Genomic DNA, 17,839 nt, shown 5'->3' on the forward strand with positions numbered 1-17,839 from the left:
AACAAGCCAAGGTTTCAGGTTCAATACCTGGTCAGGGCACCTACAGAAATCAACCAATGAATGCATAAATAACTGGAAAGCATATCCATGTTTCTCTCTCTATCTCCCTCTCTCTCCCCTTCCTCTCGCTAAAAAATTTTTTTAAAAAATCAAGAAAGTTAAAAAAAAATGAAAGAAAGAAGTCCGCCTGTAAGTGGACCCATGCAGTTCAAACCAGTGTTGTTTAGGGGTCACCTGTGGTCATTTCTCTGTGCTCTCTGTGCTCGCTGAAGGCAAGCGCCCTGTTGTATTGGCCTCTGGAGCTCTCATGCTCAGCATAGGACTTGGTGGGTCAGCAGACGTGGCTGAGCCGATGGAATTAGGCTCCACAGCTGTACTGCTTGTGTGGCCCCGTGGAGATGATTGAAGAACACCGCCCAGAGACATCGGTGCGCACTCCCCTGATGACACGTTTCTGCCCATGTGGCGCTCAACCTGATTCACGAGTGACCTACGAGTAACACGTATGTACATCAGAGAGACCTGAGCATCACAAATGGAGTCACGGGAAGATTCTCTCTAAGGGTAAAAGGGCAAGGGCGGGAGGGTAGCAGAGGGAAATGATATTATTTGAGAACATTAAGAGAACAAGGTTTCCTACAATTAGCCTCTAGGCCATGTGACTAAGAATGTTTAGCCATAATTACAGAGGGCATAGGTTTGAGAAATCAGATGACTGCAATTCACAAACAACCAAAAGAAGTCACGGCTCCACTGTGAACACGGTTTCTGTTTGGGCCCCCCTGTGGGGGTGGCAGTGGTTAATGCAGAACAGAAGTGGCCTTTCTGGCACAGGCTCGCCTTTAAAAGAATGAGGCTAATTCAGCAAGGAGATTTATTGAATTAGACGCAATAAAGCTGAAGCTACGTTGCGCTGCTTGGCTGGATTTTCAAGTCCCTTCCGGGGTCAAAACGGGTATGAAAATGTGGCCAAAGTCGGAACAAACGGGAGGCTCTGAAGGGCAGTTTGTTGTTAATGTAGGAGGTTGCGTGAATGAGAGACTCTGGGGTGCACGCGGTTTGTAGCGAGTGATTCAGGGGTGCTGGTTAGCAAAGGGAACTCCACACCCAGTAGGTGGTTCATGAGTTCCATGGCGGGATGAGTCATCAGCATTGACACACCGCCTCCTGGTGCTTACAATTCTTCACTGCGTGTCCAAACTGGCCCTGGCTGGTGTGGCTCAGTGGGTCGAGCGTCAGCCTGCAGACTGAAGGGTCCCAGGTTCGATTCTGGTCAAGGGCACATGCCTGGGTTGTGGGCTCAATCCCCCCAGTAGGGGGCGTGCAGGAGGTAGCCAATCAATGATTCTCTCTCATTGATGTTTTTCTCTCTCTCTCCCCCTCTCTTCCTTTCTCAAATAAATAAAAAACCTCACGCATCCTTCTCACTTTAAAATTGTGGAAATGACTCTTCTTTTTTAACATCAGGTGAGAGACACAAAGGTACGCAGCCTGCGACGGTGCTTATGTTAGGGTGTCTGGGGTGCATTTAACACCAGAGCCTGACATAACATAGCAACGGGTGTGGTGTGCTCCTGCTCAGGCTCGTCTATGGGACTGAAGCTCCATTTAGAATTATGGGCTGGCTGCCAGCTGGTCCCTTCCTCATTTGTTTCGGACATTATCTAAAAATGCACAAATCATTCCTATATATATATATATATATGTGTATATATATATATATATATATATATATATATATATACACATATATATACTTTCTTCATGATACATCTAATTTATAAAGGACAGTCCGGGCACTAGTTTTTTTAATTAGAATTTATACATTTCTTTCTATGCATTTATCCAGTTTAGTGCTTAGTAAATGAGTGAAGAATAGGACTTCCCTTTGGAGGTCTCACTATATATTGAAATTTATATATCTGAGATTTGTAGAAATGCCTTTTTTTTTTTTTTTAGGATTATAAAACTTAGTCTACATGACATAGTCTTGTCTAAAAAAATAGTTTTCTTCAAGGTCGTCTTTATACTTAAATGCTCTATGATATTTCAAGACCTATGAAAACAACATCCCAGATCAAAGAAAATACTGTTAGCTTGGTAAAAGTAGCTTTTGGTATAGCCACGGTGTTCTTGGTGAGTATAAATGATTTTGGAGTCAAAGGTGAAATTATTTTTAAGACATAGTTAAGGACAGTCACTCCTTGTCCTGTCTAATGTTCTATGCTATCCTCAGTCACAGATTTTTGGTGATACGTTAAATAGTTTATATAAATCCAAACATGGAATATTAATGTGCTCTGTCATCTGAGTTATTTGGGTTATTAACACTGTTGAAACTGTATTGCCAAATAGTGACAGCTGTAAGATTAACAAAACCTTAGAGTTTATAGAAGACCCTTAAGTGAATTTTCAATGGGGAATTCGACTAATAAAAGGTTTGAGGCTTTTGTACCCTGCCAGAACCACTCTTTAAATAAAGGCCCATTATCTGCTCTTTTATTATTAATATGAGCCTGAAAAGAAAATAAAAAGGGTATATCCTGGAATAGAAATGGATATTGTTATTATTAAAAAGAAAACTAAAAAAGCATAAAGCTTTTCTCATGTTAATTTTGATATGTTATTGTCCCTTGATGCTCGCGTTATTTAAACGTTTCCAACCTCAATCACAATTTTAAAATGAACGCCTTCCCCACATTTTACAAAAGTAACATCTGATTGTTCTTTTCACAGGTCTCATATCTTTTGGGTGAACAGAAGTCTGCCTTTATGGGGCCTACAGGTTACGTGCCTTTTGTCTCCCCCCTATACTTCTGGATGTAACCCTATTCCCAGAGAAATGCTATGCGAGAGAAACGGTTGATATTAAAGATGGGTTTGCTTTCTTGCTTAATTCACCTTGAGGGTAAAAGGGCAAGGGCGGGAGGGGAGCAGAGCGCATCTTACACCCACACTTTCACCCCTTTCTTGGTGTTTGCCTGAGAGTTGCTTTCTGTTCGGCGAACATCCCTATGATCAAGGTTGGGGGGCCAGAGAAACCCTTGTCAACCAGGGTCTTCAGCCCTGGCCGTTTCCTAGCCAACTTTCCTATTCCTGCTACACAATCCCTGATCAACTAATCCAAAGGCAATTTCCATGTTTGCTTTTTTAAAAAATATATATTTTTATTGATTTCAGAGAAGAAGGGAGAGAGAGAGAGAGAGAAACATCCATGATGAGAGAGAATCATGGATCGGCTGCCTCCTGCATGCCCCACCCTGGAGATGGAGCCCACATCCTGGCCCTGTGCCCTGATCGGGAATCGAACCCTGACCTCCTGGTTCCTAGGCTGAAACTCAACCACTGAGCTAGGTCGGCTGGGCACATGTTTGCTTTTTCACCTGTGTCCTCAGTGTCTGGAACATGTAAGAATCTCAACAAATAACCGTTAACTGAACAATCAAATAAGTGGCTGGTAATGCCAGTCGTGTCCTGAGGGGTCGAGCGGGACCGTTTTGTGTGGGGTTCACACTGCTGCTGCTTCGCTCTGTTTGAGGCGGGTGATGGGGTGGACTGTACCCTTCAATGGGAGCTCCTGTTCCTTCCTGAGGGCGCTGCTGTTTTGGCCGAATGACCTGCAGGCTCTGGGGGTGTTATCTGTGGTGGGCAGTTGTGTGTGACCGTGTGTGTGAGCACAACGCTCACCAGACAACCTGTTCTTTCCATGTCATGCAATCTCCAGCCAGTCTCACCACGCTAACCCCACATCTCCATGGGTGATAATAAGTCAGAAAAGATTAAAAAGTATTGGAAAGGACAAAAGCTAAGCTGTCATGCTGGGTGAGGACACCTGTCGCCTGCCATCTGTATATGAGCTAAAGTGCCTCAGAACACTCCCTGTATCATATATGTATATACATATCTATATATGTAAATATATATATATACATATATGCACATATGTATACATTTATTAACTTTAAATTTTATAATAATCATGAAAATAATATAGATTGCATGTAATATGTAGTACTATAACCATGGATGTATGTTATTTTAATTTTTTTGCATTTTCTCATTAAGGTACAATTTATATTCCAGGTTTTAGTGGCCTTGATAAGTCTATTTGAAACCATACTACTTGGTTATCTCAGTTATAAGGTAAGCTGTTTTCATTAGACTTTTCTTCTTGCTAATAGAACACATGACTAATATTTATCCAGCCTTCCTCTCTTTCTAATTCATACTTGGGGGGTAAAGTAAGCTCTTTTTAAACCACTTTAATTATTTGGGGCATCTCTAGTATGTGATAAAAAAACACTGTGGTAATATCGTTATTTTTCTCCTTGGTGGCTTTACTCGTTCCTATGGGGCAGCTTACCCGCTGTGCGCACGCCCGCAGGAGCCAAGCAGATGCTATGGTCTGGCTCTTTATTGTTCTCAGCTTCTTCCCCTCATTCGTGCAAAAAACATTGAGGGAGCAAAAGCATGTCTATTCGGAATCATCTTCATGAGTGTTCTTCGTTTTTGGCAAAGCTTTGTTTGGGCGGCACCATTGAACCGGTATTTATTTATTGAGCCTCTGTTTGATGAAGAGCTCCACACTGCGCGCTGGTTTTCATTCGTTTGTTTTCTGTGGGGTTACAGTTGGGAACTGGGGCTAGGGAGGAACAAGTTATGCAGAAGGCAGAATGATAGGTGTCCGTTTGTTTGTTTAGGGAGGTGCAAATAAAGTCCTACGGGGGCTCAGAGAGAGAGGCCAGATCATGGGATGAGAAGGAAGGACTTGACGGATGGTGCTGAGTCCCTGAATGAGCGATTTCACTAAGGAAGGGGACAAGACAGGCCAGTAAGACGTACGGGATTAAGAAAGGCACAGAGGAAGGAATGCACAGATGGAATGGAAATAATCATTAATATTTCAGTGTGACCAGAACGTAAGGTGTTTGGGGAAATCTTGGTGCAAGACGTTTGGGACAGTATTATGAGCATCTCATACTGGGCCCTGGGCATTAAGGGACCAGTCCTGATTCACTTCACTGCATGATGTGGGTTGGGAGAGTAGAATCTTCAGGCGTCCTCAAACTACGGCCCGCGGGCCACATGCGGCCCGCCAAGGACATTTATCCGGCCCGCCGGGTGCCGCTGCCTGTCCTGCTTAGCAGCCGACGCGTCCCGGGCCCGCAGTGCACATAGGAATTTGTTCATAGTTTTTTTTTTAAACTATGGTCCGGCCCTCCAACGGTCTGAGGGACAGTGAACTGGCCTCCTGTTTAAAAAGTTTGAGGACCCCTGATCTAGATGATTGAAAAACCTCTTCCGTTGTGGTTTCTGGGTGTAAAAGCAATGAATATTGTTAACAAGTGGTGTGTTTAGGAACTATTTCATATGCTTTACAGTTTGTGAATATATTTACTACAGCAAACATTATACTGAGTCACTTTTCCATTTATTCTGTACGTTTTGTTAGTCTGTTTTATTTTTACTGGTACCTTTTCTTCCATGAAATATCATTATAGGATCAAAATGTGTTATGGGCAATATTCAAGGATTATTGTAACATTTGTTTTGCTTCTTTTAAAAAATATTTTAATTGATTTCAGAGAGGAAGGGAGAGGGAGAGAGAGATAAGAACATCAATGATGAGAGAGAATCATTGATTGGCTGCCTCCTGCACGCTCTCTACGTGGGATTGAGCCAGCAAACCAAGCATATGCCCTGACTAGGAATAGAACCGTGACCTCCTGGTTCATAGATCAATGCTCAACCATTGAGCCACACTGGCCAGGCTTGCTTCTTAAACTTATTACAAAATTGAGAGGGCACAATTGCATTTAGAAAAAAATAATCTCTGGAAGTTATTGCTATACCTTTTTTTAAAAAAATTTCCCATTTACTTATTTATTTTTTAGATAATCACATTTCTTTCTTTTTTTTTTTTAATAATTTTTATTGATTTTTTACAGAGAGGAAGGGAGAGGGACAGAGAGCCAGAAACATCGATGAGAGAGAAACATCAATCAGCTGCCTCCCGCACACTCCCCACCGGGGATGTGCCCGCAACCAAGGCACACGCCCCTGACTGGAATCGAACCTGGGACCCTTGAGTCCGAAGGCCGACGAGCCAAACCGGCCAGGGCGATAATCACATTTCTTTATCTTTTTTTTAACTTTGTTTTTCTTGTAGACACTACTTCAGATGGCCCCATTTCTCCCCCTTTGCACACCTTTATGTAATGACTCAGTCTTCTGCCGTTGTAAGCATCCTCAATGCTAGAGAAATTCTGAGATGCTGTCATTCCCCTCGATAATGGGATTTGGTATAACTGACTTTTATTTTTATTTATTCTTTCTTGGAAGGGAAACATCTGGGAACAGATTTTACGAATACCCTTCATCTTGGAAATCATTAATGCAGTTCCCTTCGTTATCTCAGTAAGTCCTAAAAGAATCTTAAAAAAGAAATAATTTTGTCATTAGACTTCAGTAATGTCTTTAAATCTAAATGCTAAAAAATATATATCAAAATTTAGCTCAGACACATGAATTTAGATTTTGGTTAGAATCGTTGTATTAAAAAATAAATAGCAAAATCAGTGGGGGACCAGGATTGTGAAATTAAATAAAAACTTAGGAGGTTTAGTATAACAGCAAAATGAAATGCTTCTTAGAAATATGTGGTGTAGAAGTGCCATTTAATCAAGGGCCAATATTTCCTAAAACAAACTAGAAATTACTCCATTTCTTGTGTATAGGGTGGAATTAAAAGATGTAGAAAGCCAGGAGAACCAGTTATTTATAAACATTTCTCATACCGAGGATACACTTATCTCTGGCTTAACCACAGGGTTGACTAATGATCTCTTTAATAAGAAAGTTGTCAACAGCCAGACAGCCAGCAATTGGCTTCTTTATCCAAGTCTGTGGAGCGCCCATTTCCTGAAGACCCGATTCGATGGCATGTTTGCGCTGCCAGCTTTGGTTTTAACTCCTACTTGACAGGGTTGCAACAGTCTGTGGGGGTTGAGCTTCCTGGCACGTTGAGTTTTATTTGGGAAATTATGAGGATGAGTAGATGGCTAAGGGTTGCTCACTTCTGGCAATTACTTCCATCTGGGTGATTTATCTAGAGGAGTGACTGGAATTAGATTGAATGGCTAAGTAAATATCATTTCAATTAAGCGTGGTTCCCCAAGGTCACTTAGAATGTTTGAATCCTGAGACGGAGGGGTAATGTTTTAAAGGCGACGCTTTCTCTTCTTGTTCCCACTTCCCCCCTCAAGTTGCAAAGAAGGAAGAGGGGATGTCTATTACAAACTCTCACAGTAAGAGATGTAATAATGGAATCAGCATCGTTATATCTGACACCCCGTGAGAGCTTATTATTGTCTTTCTTCTTCTGCAATGATTTCCCAAAGAACTTTTCTCCAAGTAAGAATCAGACAATGAATGAAAAAAAATATCTGCCCCTTGCATTTTATTAATGAGTCTAATGTATTTTCACATGTTTCAAATTGTTATATGGTCTTTAATGACTTATTTTTTTTTCTGTTTTGCATTTCTTTTCGATCGGCTGGATATGATTCCTTGCTTTGAGATAAAAGTTTAGTGTTGATTTGTTTTGCAGATATTCTGGCCTGCCTTAAGGAATCTCTTTGTCCCAGTCTTTCTGAACTGCTGGCTTGCCAAACATGCCTTGGAAAATATGATTGTAAGTATGAAAGTGACATGCAGATGCAGACATCTTTTCAACTTTTCAAAAAATATGTCCTACTTTCCGTGTTCAGATTCAACAGAGAGAGAGGTGACTCAACGTCTTTGCCTCACTCCTTTTCACCTGCTTTCCCCCCCAAGAGTATACATTCATATGACAAGGATTTATTTAGTTATAATTAAACTAGAGGCCCGATGCATGAAGATTTGTGCAAGAATGGGCCTTCCTTCCCCTGGCTGCCGGCACCGCCTTCGCTCTGGCCGGAGCCGCCTTCCCGCCTTCCCATGCTGCCCTAAGGCCTGGAGCAGCCGGGGCGGTGTGGAACGCCTGCGTCCACCCCGGCCTGGCCACTTAGTGCTTGTGTATGCAAATTAGCCCACCATCTTTGTTGGGTTAATTTGCACACTCACTCCTGATTGGCTGTTGGGTGTTGCAAAGGTATGGTCAATTAGCACGTTACTCTTTTATTAGGTAGATATCTACATGTTTTATTTGTAAACTTCTTTTAAATAAATTCAGTATCTTAGTAAATAGTTTTGTTTAGATGTTTGTAAAAATGGAAGAGTTTGGGTAAAATGCTATCAAATAATTCAAGTGACATGTCGTATGGGTGTGTAAGCTAATGAACGTAAGCGACAGTCTGCTTTCACCCTAATCAGAATCAAAACTTGCAAAACAGCCCCATGGCCAAGCTAGTTCTTTGTCAGGCCCTAAGAACTGGTAAACCACAATGATTCGGAGTTTCCACATAGCACCAAACCAAAGCCCAGCGCTGTTTGGATGGGTCCAGTGAGTGAGTCCACCTTCCGAAGACAAATCACCTTTCTGGGGAACCTGTTCCTGTATGATGGGGCCCTGGTTCTCAGGATCCATAGGTCATGGAGTCAGTCCCTGTAACTGTCTGGGCCTCAAATTTCATAAAAATCTGTGGGGTTTAAAAGGCGCCATATTGGAGGTGGAAGCTCCTCATGTAAAGCCATCTTTTTTCGTTTTGGTTGGGTTGTGACGGGGATATTAGGGGGAAAACAGAACAGAAGCAAGAAGTAAAAGGTGCAGAGTTCAGACAGTTCCCCATTCCGCTTTGCCCAAGGCTGACACTGTGGGGTAGGGCTGATGTATAACCATGAACAAATTATGTTTACAACAGAGCTCACTACTTAGCAGCGAGCTGGCTCTAAGACATTTTCTATCTAGTCATTCATTCTATAAATGTCAATAAAAGTCCACTATAAGCTAATCACTCTGATAGGAGAGCTAAGAGATTCAACTTCTTTGCCCATTTCTTTGTCTTCAAAAGAGAATAAAAGTGTCCATATGCCAAGCTTGTTGTGAGAATTAAATAAAGTTACATACACTTACATAAATATGTATGTGTGTCTATATGCAGGGGTCCTCAAACTTTTTAAACAGGGGGCCAGTTCACTGTCCCTCAGACCGTGGGAGGGCCGGACTATAGTTTTAAAAAAACAACTATGAACAAATTCCTATGTGCACTGCGGGCCCGGGATGCGTTGGCTGCTAAGCAGGACAGGCAGCGGCCCCCGGCGGGCCGGATCCATGTCCTCGGCGGGCCGCATGTGGCCCACGGGCCATAGTTTGAGGACGCCTGAATAAGGCATAACATCATAAGGGTTCAATATGATGACTTCCACTACACTGAAATTAAAATTTTCCAGAGGCAAACTTGTTTTTCTTTTCAATGGTTTTTAAACAGCAATTATGACCCAAGTTTTGGCCCGGAGGAATATTTGGATAACATTTGAGAAGTTGTCACCGGATGAATGTTTCTAAACATCCACGCTAGTGACCGCTTTGTCTCAGGAAAATGCGTGGGCGAGTGGGGTGTTTTGCAGAAACATGGAGCTGTCTTAGCTGTTCAGAATGAAAAACACAGACCTATTTCACTCAGCAGACATAGCCTACGTGGCTAATGAGAAAACACGCACCAGGAAAACAGAACCCCCTGGTGAATTGTGGTATCCGTTGTTGGAAAAAATAGCCTAACCAGGAGAGAAATGGCTCCTCAGTCCTCGAGAGGAAGGGGAGGGCTGTGCCGTGGCCACTTAGGGTGCATTTTCCATTGTATTTCTGTGTTTTGCTCCGCTTCCTCTCACCGGTTGCTAAATTTTTATTTGTTTGGGTTTTGTTTTTGCTCAGAAGAAAAGTGAGGGTTGAGAGATGAAATTCTGTTCAGCTTAGCTTTTTGTTTTTATAAGAGTTCTGGCCCTAACCGGTTTGGCTCAGTGGATAGAGCGTCGGCCTGCGGACTGAAGGGTCCCGGGTTCGATTCCGGTCAAGGGCATGTACCTGGGTTGCGGGCACATCCCCAGTAGGAGGTGTGCAGGAGGCAGCTGATCGATGTCTCTCTCTCATCGATGTTTCTAACTCTCTATCCCTCTCTCTTCCTCTCTGTAAAAAATCAATAAAATATATTTAAAAAAAAAAAAGAGTTCTGGTGAAATGAGTGGTGGAGGAAGATAAAGTGATGGCCCTTGGGGATTTTATATTGGTGAAGTGGTCTCCTGCTATACTGATTTTAAGACTATTAATAGCTTACTATAAAACATCTTGAGATGAACTGGGAGCTAGAAAGTAAATTATTATGAAAATCTACAATTCTGCCACACAGACTAATTACTAGTAATAATTTACATCTTACATTCTATCATAGTGTATGTTCAATTTTATAATTTGAATTTTTATAATATATTAGTATGTAGTGGAAAGGTTCCTATGTCATAAAATATTCCTCTTCAAATCAATTTTAATGGATACACCTAAATCTATTATATAGTAAGGTATGTTTTGACACAGGCAAAAATGACAATATGCTGATGCAGCCATTGAAAGTATATGTATTGAGTATGCACACCATAGTTGAAACGTACTACACAGTAATAAATGTAATGAAGCTCATGAATATTTAATAGTTATCAACATTCAAAATATGCTTCTCCGTCTTATTTTAGAATGATCTGCACAGAGCCATTCAGCGTACACAATCTGCAATGTTTAACCAAGTTCTGATTTTGATATCTACATTGCTTTGCCTTATCTTCACCTGGTAAGATTCTACAGATCGGCATTTTTATTATGTTTCACTTCACTCTAGTTTCTTTAAAAAGAGGTATTGTAAGCCATTTTAATTAATAGTTGGATAAAAAACATCAATCATTCAGTCACTGTCACCATAACACGTAATGGATCGCCTACAGAAACAGAAATGACTGTCATTTCTCCTCCCTTCAGTCTCACAGAAAAGCAAGAAAGCACAGCTCTAAGCCCTGGCCAGTGTGGCTCAGTGGATAGAGCGTCGGCCTGCGGGCTGAAGGGTCCCAGGTTCGATCCTGGTCAAGGGCCCAGGCCCGGGTTGTGGCTGAATCTCTGATGGGGGTGGGGGGAGTGCAAGAGGCAGCTGATCCATGATTCTCTCTCATCATTGATGTTTCTGTCTCTCTCTTCCTCTCCCTTCCTCTCTGAAATCAATAAAATTTGAAAAGTCAGAAAGAAAAAACAAACAAACAAAAAGCAAGCAAGCAAAGCTCTCATTTGATCTTATATTTACTGCAACTCTGGCATTTCCCCGAATGCTGTAACCAACCGAGTCACAAATGTTTGTCCCACGAGCCAGGGCTGTCAAACAGGAATGGCCCTCACACCCTGACACGCAGGCGCTTATGTTTCCGTCGCCTGCCGGTGCTTCTTATTCTTTTTTTTTTAAATTTTATTTTTTTAAATTAATTTCTTTATTGATTAAGGTATCACCTATTTGTCCTCATCCCCTCATTCCCATCCCAAGCCCCACCCCCCTGTTGTCCATGACCACTGGTCAGGCCTATGTGCATGCACACAAGTCCTTGGGTTGATCTCTCCCCCTCCCCCCGACCCTCCCCCACCCTCCCCCGCCTTCCCTCTGAGGTTTGACGGTCTTATCGATGCTTCCCTGTCACTACAGACCGATTCATTTGCCTCCCTGCCGGTGCTGCTCGCTGTGATGTGCGCGTGTGCGTTCGGGCAGAAAGCAAGGGCAGACCTCAAGGTGCTTTGCTCTGCCGCACCCAACAGTCCTTTCTCCTCTGGGGAGGTCCCTCTTTGGCAGTTAAAACGTAAGCTTGCCGGAACAGTCTAGGATCCATCAGCAGCAAGTGACGGCTAAGATCACCATCCAGGAATGTCAGAGGGAGAGCTAAGGGTTAAAGGCATTCACCACCCCAGAATGTTTGTTTTTTAAGGACAAAGACCTGCCAACAATAGGTTTTAAACACACTTAAGGGAGATATTACGAGTTTATGCAGATCCTTCCTCGAGCAAAGAATGTGGAATCACAGGACGAGGTAGAAGCCGGTGTCTGTTTTGCAGGCCTCGGAGAGATCATGTGTAATTGTGCTCTGACCTGGAGTTGACTTATTGAGGAAGAGGGAAAACTAATTAGGAAGCAATGAAATAGAAGGATGCACTCAGACACCGGTTCAGCGGAACCAGATATAACGAGAGCTATACATGCATGCATTTGTTTGTTTATTTTAAAACCTACTGTATTATTAGTATTTTAAATATTATATTATATTTTATTTTTTTAAATATATTTTTATTGAGTTCAGAGAGGGAGTGAGAGAGAAACATCAATGATGAGAATCACGGATCGGCTGCCTCCTGCACGCCCCCTACTGGAGATCGAGCCTGCAGCCCGGCATGTGCCCTTGACCGGCATTGAACCCGGGACCCTTCAGTCCGCAGGCTGATGCTCTATCCGCTGAGCCAAACTGGCTAGAGCTACATGCATGCGTTTAAATAGAGGCACGAACTGTTCGCAAGGGGATGTGGTCTGAGAAATGCGTCGTCGGGTGATTTTGTCGCTGTGCACGCACCACAGGGTTCACTGGAGAAACCTGGGTGGTATGGCCTAACACTGTCATTGGATGTGCTGTACTGTCACACGACTGGCAGGGCATCATCACAGACATGAGGTAACATGTGATGTGAACATGGCTCCAACAGCACGAGGCAGTAGGCGTGTTTTAGCCCCATTCCAACCTTTTGGGACCACTGACGTCATTATGTGGCTCTTGGCTGTATCCATCTAGATGTATAGGTATGACAACCCGTTTGCATCAGCAGTATGAGCTGACTATCGCTACTATACGGATTGCAAATATATTTGTGGCACACCTTTGTACTTAAAAAAGTAAACGTTTTAGGAGAGTTAATGCCTTTAAACATAAAATACCCCTCTGAGATGACCTGGTGGTGATCTTAGCCATCATTTCTATCCGGAGCAAGACTCTCCATGCTTTTCAAAATCAGAACCGCAGTATGTACATTGTAAGTTAAGCCCCCCAAGCGTCAAGAACTAGCATTCGACGCACTGGCCGTGCTGCGCACAAAATCTCACACTCTCAGCATCGCCTGCTGTGGAAAGCTGCGTATGGTTTTAAAAGTGTACCTTCCCTTCATCATTATCACCATCACAAAGAACCGTCATTAAGCATCTGTCCACGGGACACGCGTGCCCGGTGCCCAGCTGGAAGGCAGATGAAGCGACGCACCCACGCCTGCAGGGAATGTGCTCAGAATAGCGTTTCCCGTCATTGTGATGGAGTTGGACGAGTCCTGGCCCGCGTCCGCCACGCGCCCCTCTTGGCCAACAGCGCACACTCCCCAGGCAGCTGGGACTTGGGATTCAGCCCGAGTCTCAGGAACAAAGCAAGTCCGCCGGCTCTAGCCGGGAATTCAGTGTCTGACTTTGGCTTAATTATTAACCTATTCTGACCCATAATCAGCACCCGGATGCATCATGCATGTGGTGTTCTCATTTCACGTTTGCAGGCTTATTTTGAAGCCACTTTGCTTCAGACTTCAGTTTTTTATTTGAATATGTATTATGGCATAGAGTTCTAACCGAGAGAGATCTACGGGGTGCATGGATGTTTCGTGGTTTAGTCAAACGTGAAATAAGTAATTCACTTCTTCCTCAGCCTGATTTCAGGAAACAATAAGGTCGTTTACTTTTTGTTTAAAAATGTGACTCAGTGAAACGTTATTATCCTGCTTAATTCAAAAAGCACTTGGGATTTCTTGCACCTTTGGTTACTGTCTATTTGACTAGATCAGCCTTGGGCAAACTACGGCCCGCGGGCCGGATCCGGCTGTTCTGTCCGGTTCTCTTGCTCTCCCCTCCGCTCCTTTACTTTGAATTTATATTAGTTCACACAAACACTCCACCCATGCTTTTGTTCCGGCCCTCCGGTCCAGTTTAAGAACCCATGGTGGCCCTCGAGTCAAAAAGTTTGCCCACCCCTGGACTAGATGCTTAGGTTCGTCTGTGTACGGATTCCACCCCAAGGCCAAGGGCTGCTTGGGGACCGCACAGGGAGGAGACGGTACTGCAGTTTGGAGAAAGTATTAGAACGTGGCCTAGTGGCGTCACCACCGTCACATTTGATTCCCAGTTCTGATTGGTCACCCTTGTTTGGCCTCTATGGGAAATGAAGGACAGGAAGTGCGTGTGTCGGAAGATCTGGCCACGGGCGAACAGCTCCAGGTCACACTGGAACAAACAGGAACCTCTTTGTCCCAACTCAAGTCTGAGTGAGCGGGCAGCCAGGCTTTAGTAGTTAATTAGCCAAGTTAAGGCAAGTTTGATTTGGGAGAAAAGAGAATATGGTCATTTAACCATATGTAAACCAGAATGATGTCATTATGATTAATATAAGAAATCTAGGTAACATGGCTTGGGGTTAAAAATCAGTTTCCGACAAGCTATTTTTGAAACATGACCTCAGTTGTAGATGGTTCTTTTCAAAGATGCAGATGCTGAGGATAATGGCTAACAGTTCAAGTGGTTACTATGGTTAGGCACTTTCCTGGGCCCTTAACGTGTATTAACTAACTTAAGCTTCAACAGTCTAAAAAGCAAATTCTGTTATTATCCTCATTTTATAGGTGAAGAAACCGAGACACACAGTAGTTTAAGAAGTTTACAAAAAGGAACAGTTAGATCTGTCTTTAATTTTTTTAGGAGAAAAAAAATCATCGGCTTGAGTTTTTAGCTTTAGTGTTGACAGTATTACAGCATCCTCATTTCCCCGCACTTTGCCCCCCTCCACTCAGACCTCACCCCCCTCCTTCCCTCTGGCCTTCACCACACTGTTGTCCGTGGCTATAGCTTATGCATATATGTTCTTTGGCTGTTTAGATCTGTCTTTAGTGCTCACCTATCTCCTCTGGGCTGAGAAACAAATCTGTCTGATGCGCTATTCTCAGCTAAGTTAAAACATTGTTCACAAATTCCCAAGAAAAATGGACTGAGAGCCTACATTTTACGGAATTTAAACCATCACTGCATTAAGAGGTTATTTTCAGAAATGTAAGAACTTAGAAATGATGCTACCTACATATTTTAAGGGGTGTATTACAGAAATAAGAAAAAGAAGCGGGGGGAGTGTAGGTTATATAAGCAGTGGTACGTACGATAGACCACATTGGCGTTGGCCTTGGGAAGCTCTTTGCACACTGTATTTCATCAGAAGTGGAGCTGAAGGCTTAGCCAGGTGGAGGCGGGAACACCATTTTTATAATCTAGTTAGAAGGTTTCCGGTTAGAGGTGAGGGTGAAGGGGTGAGAGAAAGCCAAGGCTGTCATCCCACACCAACCAAGAACCAGAGACTTTGGTCTTTACAAGGAAGCTTTGAGGGGAAGGCCCTGTGACATGCGTTTTGTACCGGTCGAGATGGTCAGGCACGTGTACGAGCCATCAACTGCTAATCTGAAAAAGGAATGCTTAGAGAGTGTGATTCATTTAGGTCTCATTGAAAAAATTATGCCGAAATCTAGCCAAGGAAGAGATAAAATGAAAGAAAACAAAAGAAGACTTGGTGAAAGAGCTGAGGTAAGAGATAAGTCGGTTTTATTGTAGCATCAGACACGAACGCTCAGTTCCCAGGGGAATACTAAAGTGTCCTAATAATAAAAATGATAGTTAACACTTATGAATGTTCCCCTCCTTTGCTAGGAAATTTCCTATTGTTTTTTGTGTATTAAATTGTTTCATTTTGCGCAACACTCTATCGTAGGCATTATTATCCTCATTTCACACGCAAGAAACTGAGGCAAAGAAAAGTAAAACAAAAATAAATCTTCGTTTAGCTAAAGTTCACAATGAGGAAAAAGCAGACCTCAGATGTGGACCTAGGCCTATTGGATCTCTAGGCCACATCCTTAACCACCACGATGTTATTTATATTATGTCCCAGGAATCACTGACCTACGTACATACAAATAATAATCAAACAAATCATCAAATGGAATTGTACTGTTCTCACCTCCATGACAGTCAAATTTTAAACGACTGTTTCCAGTAGAATTCTAGTTGAATACAAGACATGAATAGGACAATGCTTCTAAAGATGTTTTTGTTTTTGTTTTTTTCTTCTGTTTCTTTCTTTGAATGTTTTGGTTCCTGAAATTTCACTTTGCTTTGGCCCTCTGATCTCAATCCTGATTCTCTACTGAGAAGTTGGCGCATCGCCCATTATTTAAAAAAAACAACGCGTGTCTGGGTCATGGGGTGGGATGAGGTGTGGTCCCTTCTCATGACTAGGAAATCGCTGTTGTGTGTTGACTTGGGATTTAGTAGTTTAGGGCAGGAGTCCCTAACCTTTTTTTTTTTTGTGTGTGTGTGTGTGTAGACACAAAGACAGTGCCCAGGAGGGTGAGAAGTTACTTTCAACAATAGAAATACAAGATTTTTAAAAAAATATATTTTATTAATTTTTTACAGAGAGGAAGGGAGAGGGAGAGAGAGTTAGAAACATCGATGAGAGAGAAACAACCATCAGCTGCCTCCTGCACGCCCCCTACTGGGGATGTGCCCGCCACCAAGGTACATGCCCTTGACCGGAATCAAACCTGGGACCTTTCAGTCCGCAGGCCGACGCTCTATCCACTGAGCCACACCGGTGAGGGCAGAAATACAAGATTTATCATTACTTCACAGACACAATTTCTCCCTAGAAAATGTGAAATCCCAAGAGAGCAAGTGATCTGAGATTCCAAGGGAATATGAGTAGGCTTTAGGGAGTCACTGTGCAGGAAATGGAAATGATTATGAGGAACAGTTTAATAGGTATTCAGGGAGTACCCATGTGCCCGGTGTGGGCTGATTCGAATGCTAATGTCTGCCTTACAAGCAGGGAGTCAGAGTGCTGGCTGCTTTCAGCACAGAATGCCAAGGCTAATTAATTACCTTTCCCAGGAACTGCACAGCAAGGGGAGTCCCAGGGCGTGCATGGGCATTGAAGGTTATTTATTTCTGCCCTGTGACTCTATTTTTCCTTTGAAAACATTTCGTTGTTCAAATTGACATTTTCCAGGTGGTGAAAAAGTTTCCAGTCTCAATATCGCCTTTCATTGAAATTAATGTTTTCCTTAGAAACCTCGCCAAAAAAACTTGTCTAACTAAATATGCTTTAAGAGAGGAAAAATTTTCAAAAGCACCGAGTAAGTGATTAGCAATGAAGGTTCTTTGTTGTGATATATACGGGATCTATTTGAGTAAGCAAATCCATTATGACTTTTCATTTTAAGGAGGGGTAACAGGAGAGTCTGTATTTGCAATCCTAACTGAATGTTGTTCAGATTTTGTTTTAGAATTACGTAACGCTGAGATTATTTTGTATGGATTTGGGTCAAAGACAACACTTGAGAATGTTTTGTAAAGAAGCAAACCCCACAGCAGACTCTCAGAGCCAACGTTCTTCCTGAAACCTTCATAAACTGCAGTTTTCTAAAAGAAAGTTAAGCTAACATTGAAGCTGTAAAAACACTGTCTTTTTTTTTTTTTTAATCCTCACCCAAGGATATGTTTTTGTTGGTTTTAGAGAGAAAGGAAGGAAGAGGGGGGCGGGGGGAGAAAAACATCGATGTGAGAGAGAAACATTGATCAGTTGCCTCCCTGTGCATCCTTACTGGGCTTCCCAACAACAACCTTAGCATGTGCCCTGACCAGGAATCGAACCTGGAACCTTTCGGTGTAAGGTCTAATACCCATCAACTGAGCCAACCAGCCAGGGCAACGCTGTTTAAATGAATTTGAATTCATTTAAATTCTTTAAGTATTTGAAATGTGTGTTTATCTAGTGTCAT

At 42.7% G+C, this 17,839-nt stretch overlaps 1 protein-coding gene across 7 annotated transcripts in view; it reads left to right on the top strand.

Annotated features, from left to right (window-relative positions):
- KCNT2 (potassium sodium-activated channel subfamily T member 2) overlaps positions 1-17,839 on the top strand; it is a 139,518-nt gene that overhangs the window by 49,474 nt on the left and 72,205 nt on the right. For all 7 annotated transcript variants that reach the window (XR_013959624.1, XM_080651171.1, XM_080651166.1 and 4 more), the window contains exons 4-8: positions 2,737-2,785; positions 4,084-4,143; positions 6,343-6,417; positions 7,610-7,693; positions 10,666-10,760. Coding sequence is in view for 6 of the 7 variants with exons in the window: in XM_080651171.1 (XP_080507297.1) it covers positions 2,737-2,785; positions 4,084-4,143; positions 6,343-6,417; positions 7,610-7,693; positions 10,666-10,760 (363 nt within the window). In the remaining variant the exon portion in view is untranslated. The remainder of the gene's footprint in view (positions 1-2,736; positions 2,786-4,083; positions 4,144-6,342; positions 6,418-7,609; positions 7,694-10,665; positions 10,761-17,839) is intronic.

This window comes from Plecotus auritus (assembly GCF_963455305.1).
Source record: "Plecotus auritus genome assembly, chromosome: 14".
NCBI classification, from domain to species: Eukaryota; Metazoa; Chordata; class Mammalia; order Chiroptera; family Vespertilionidae; genus Plecotus; species Plecotus auritus.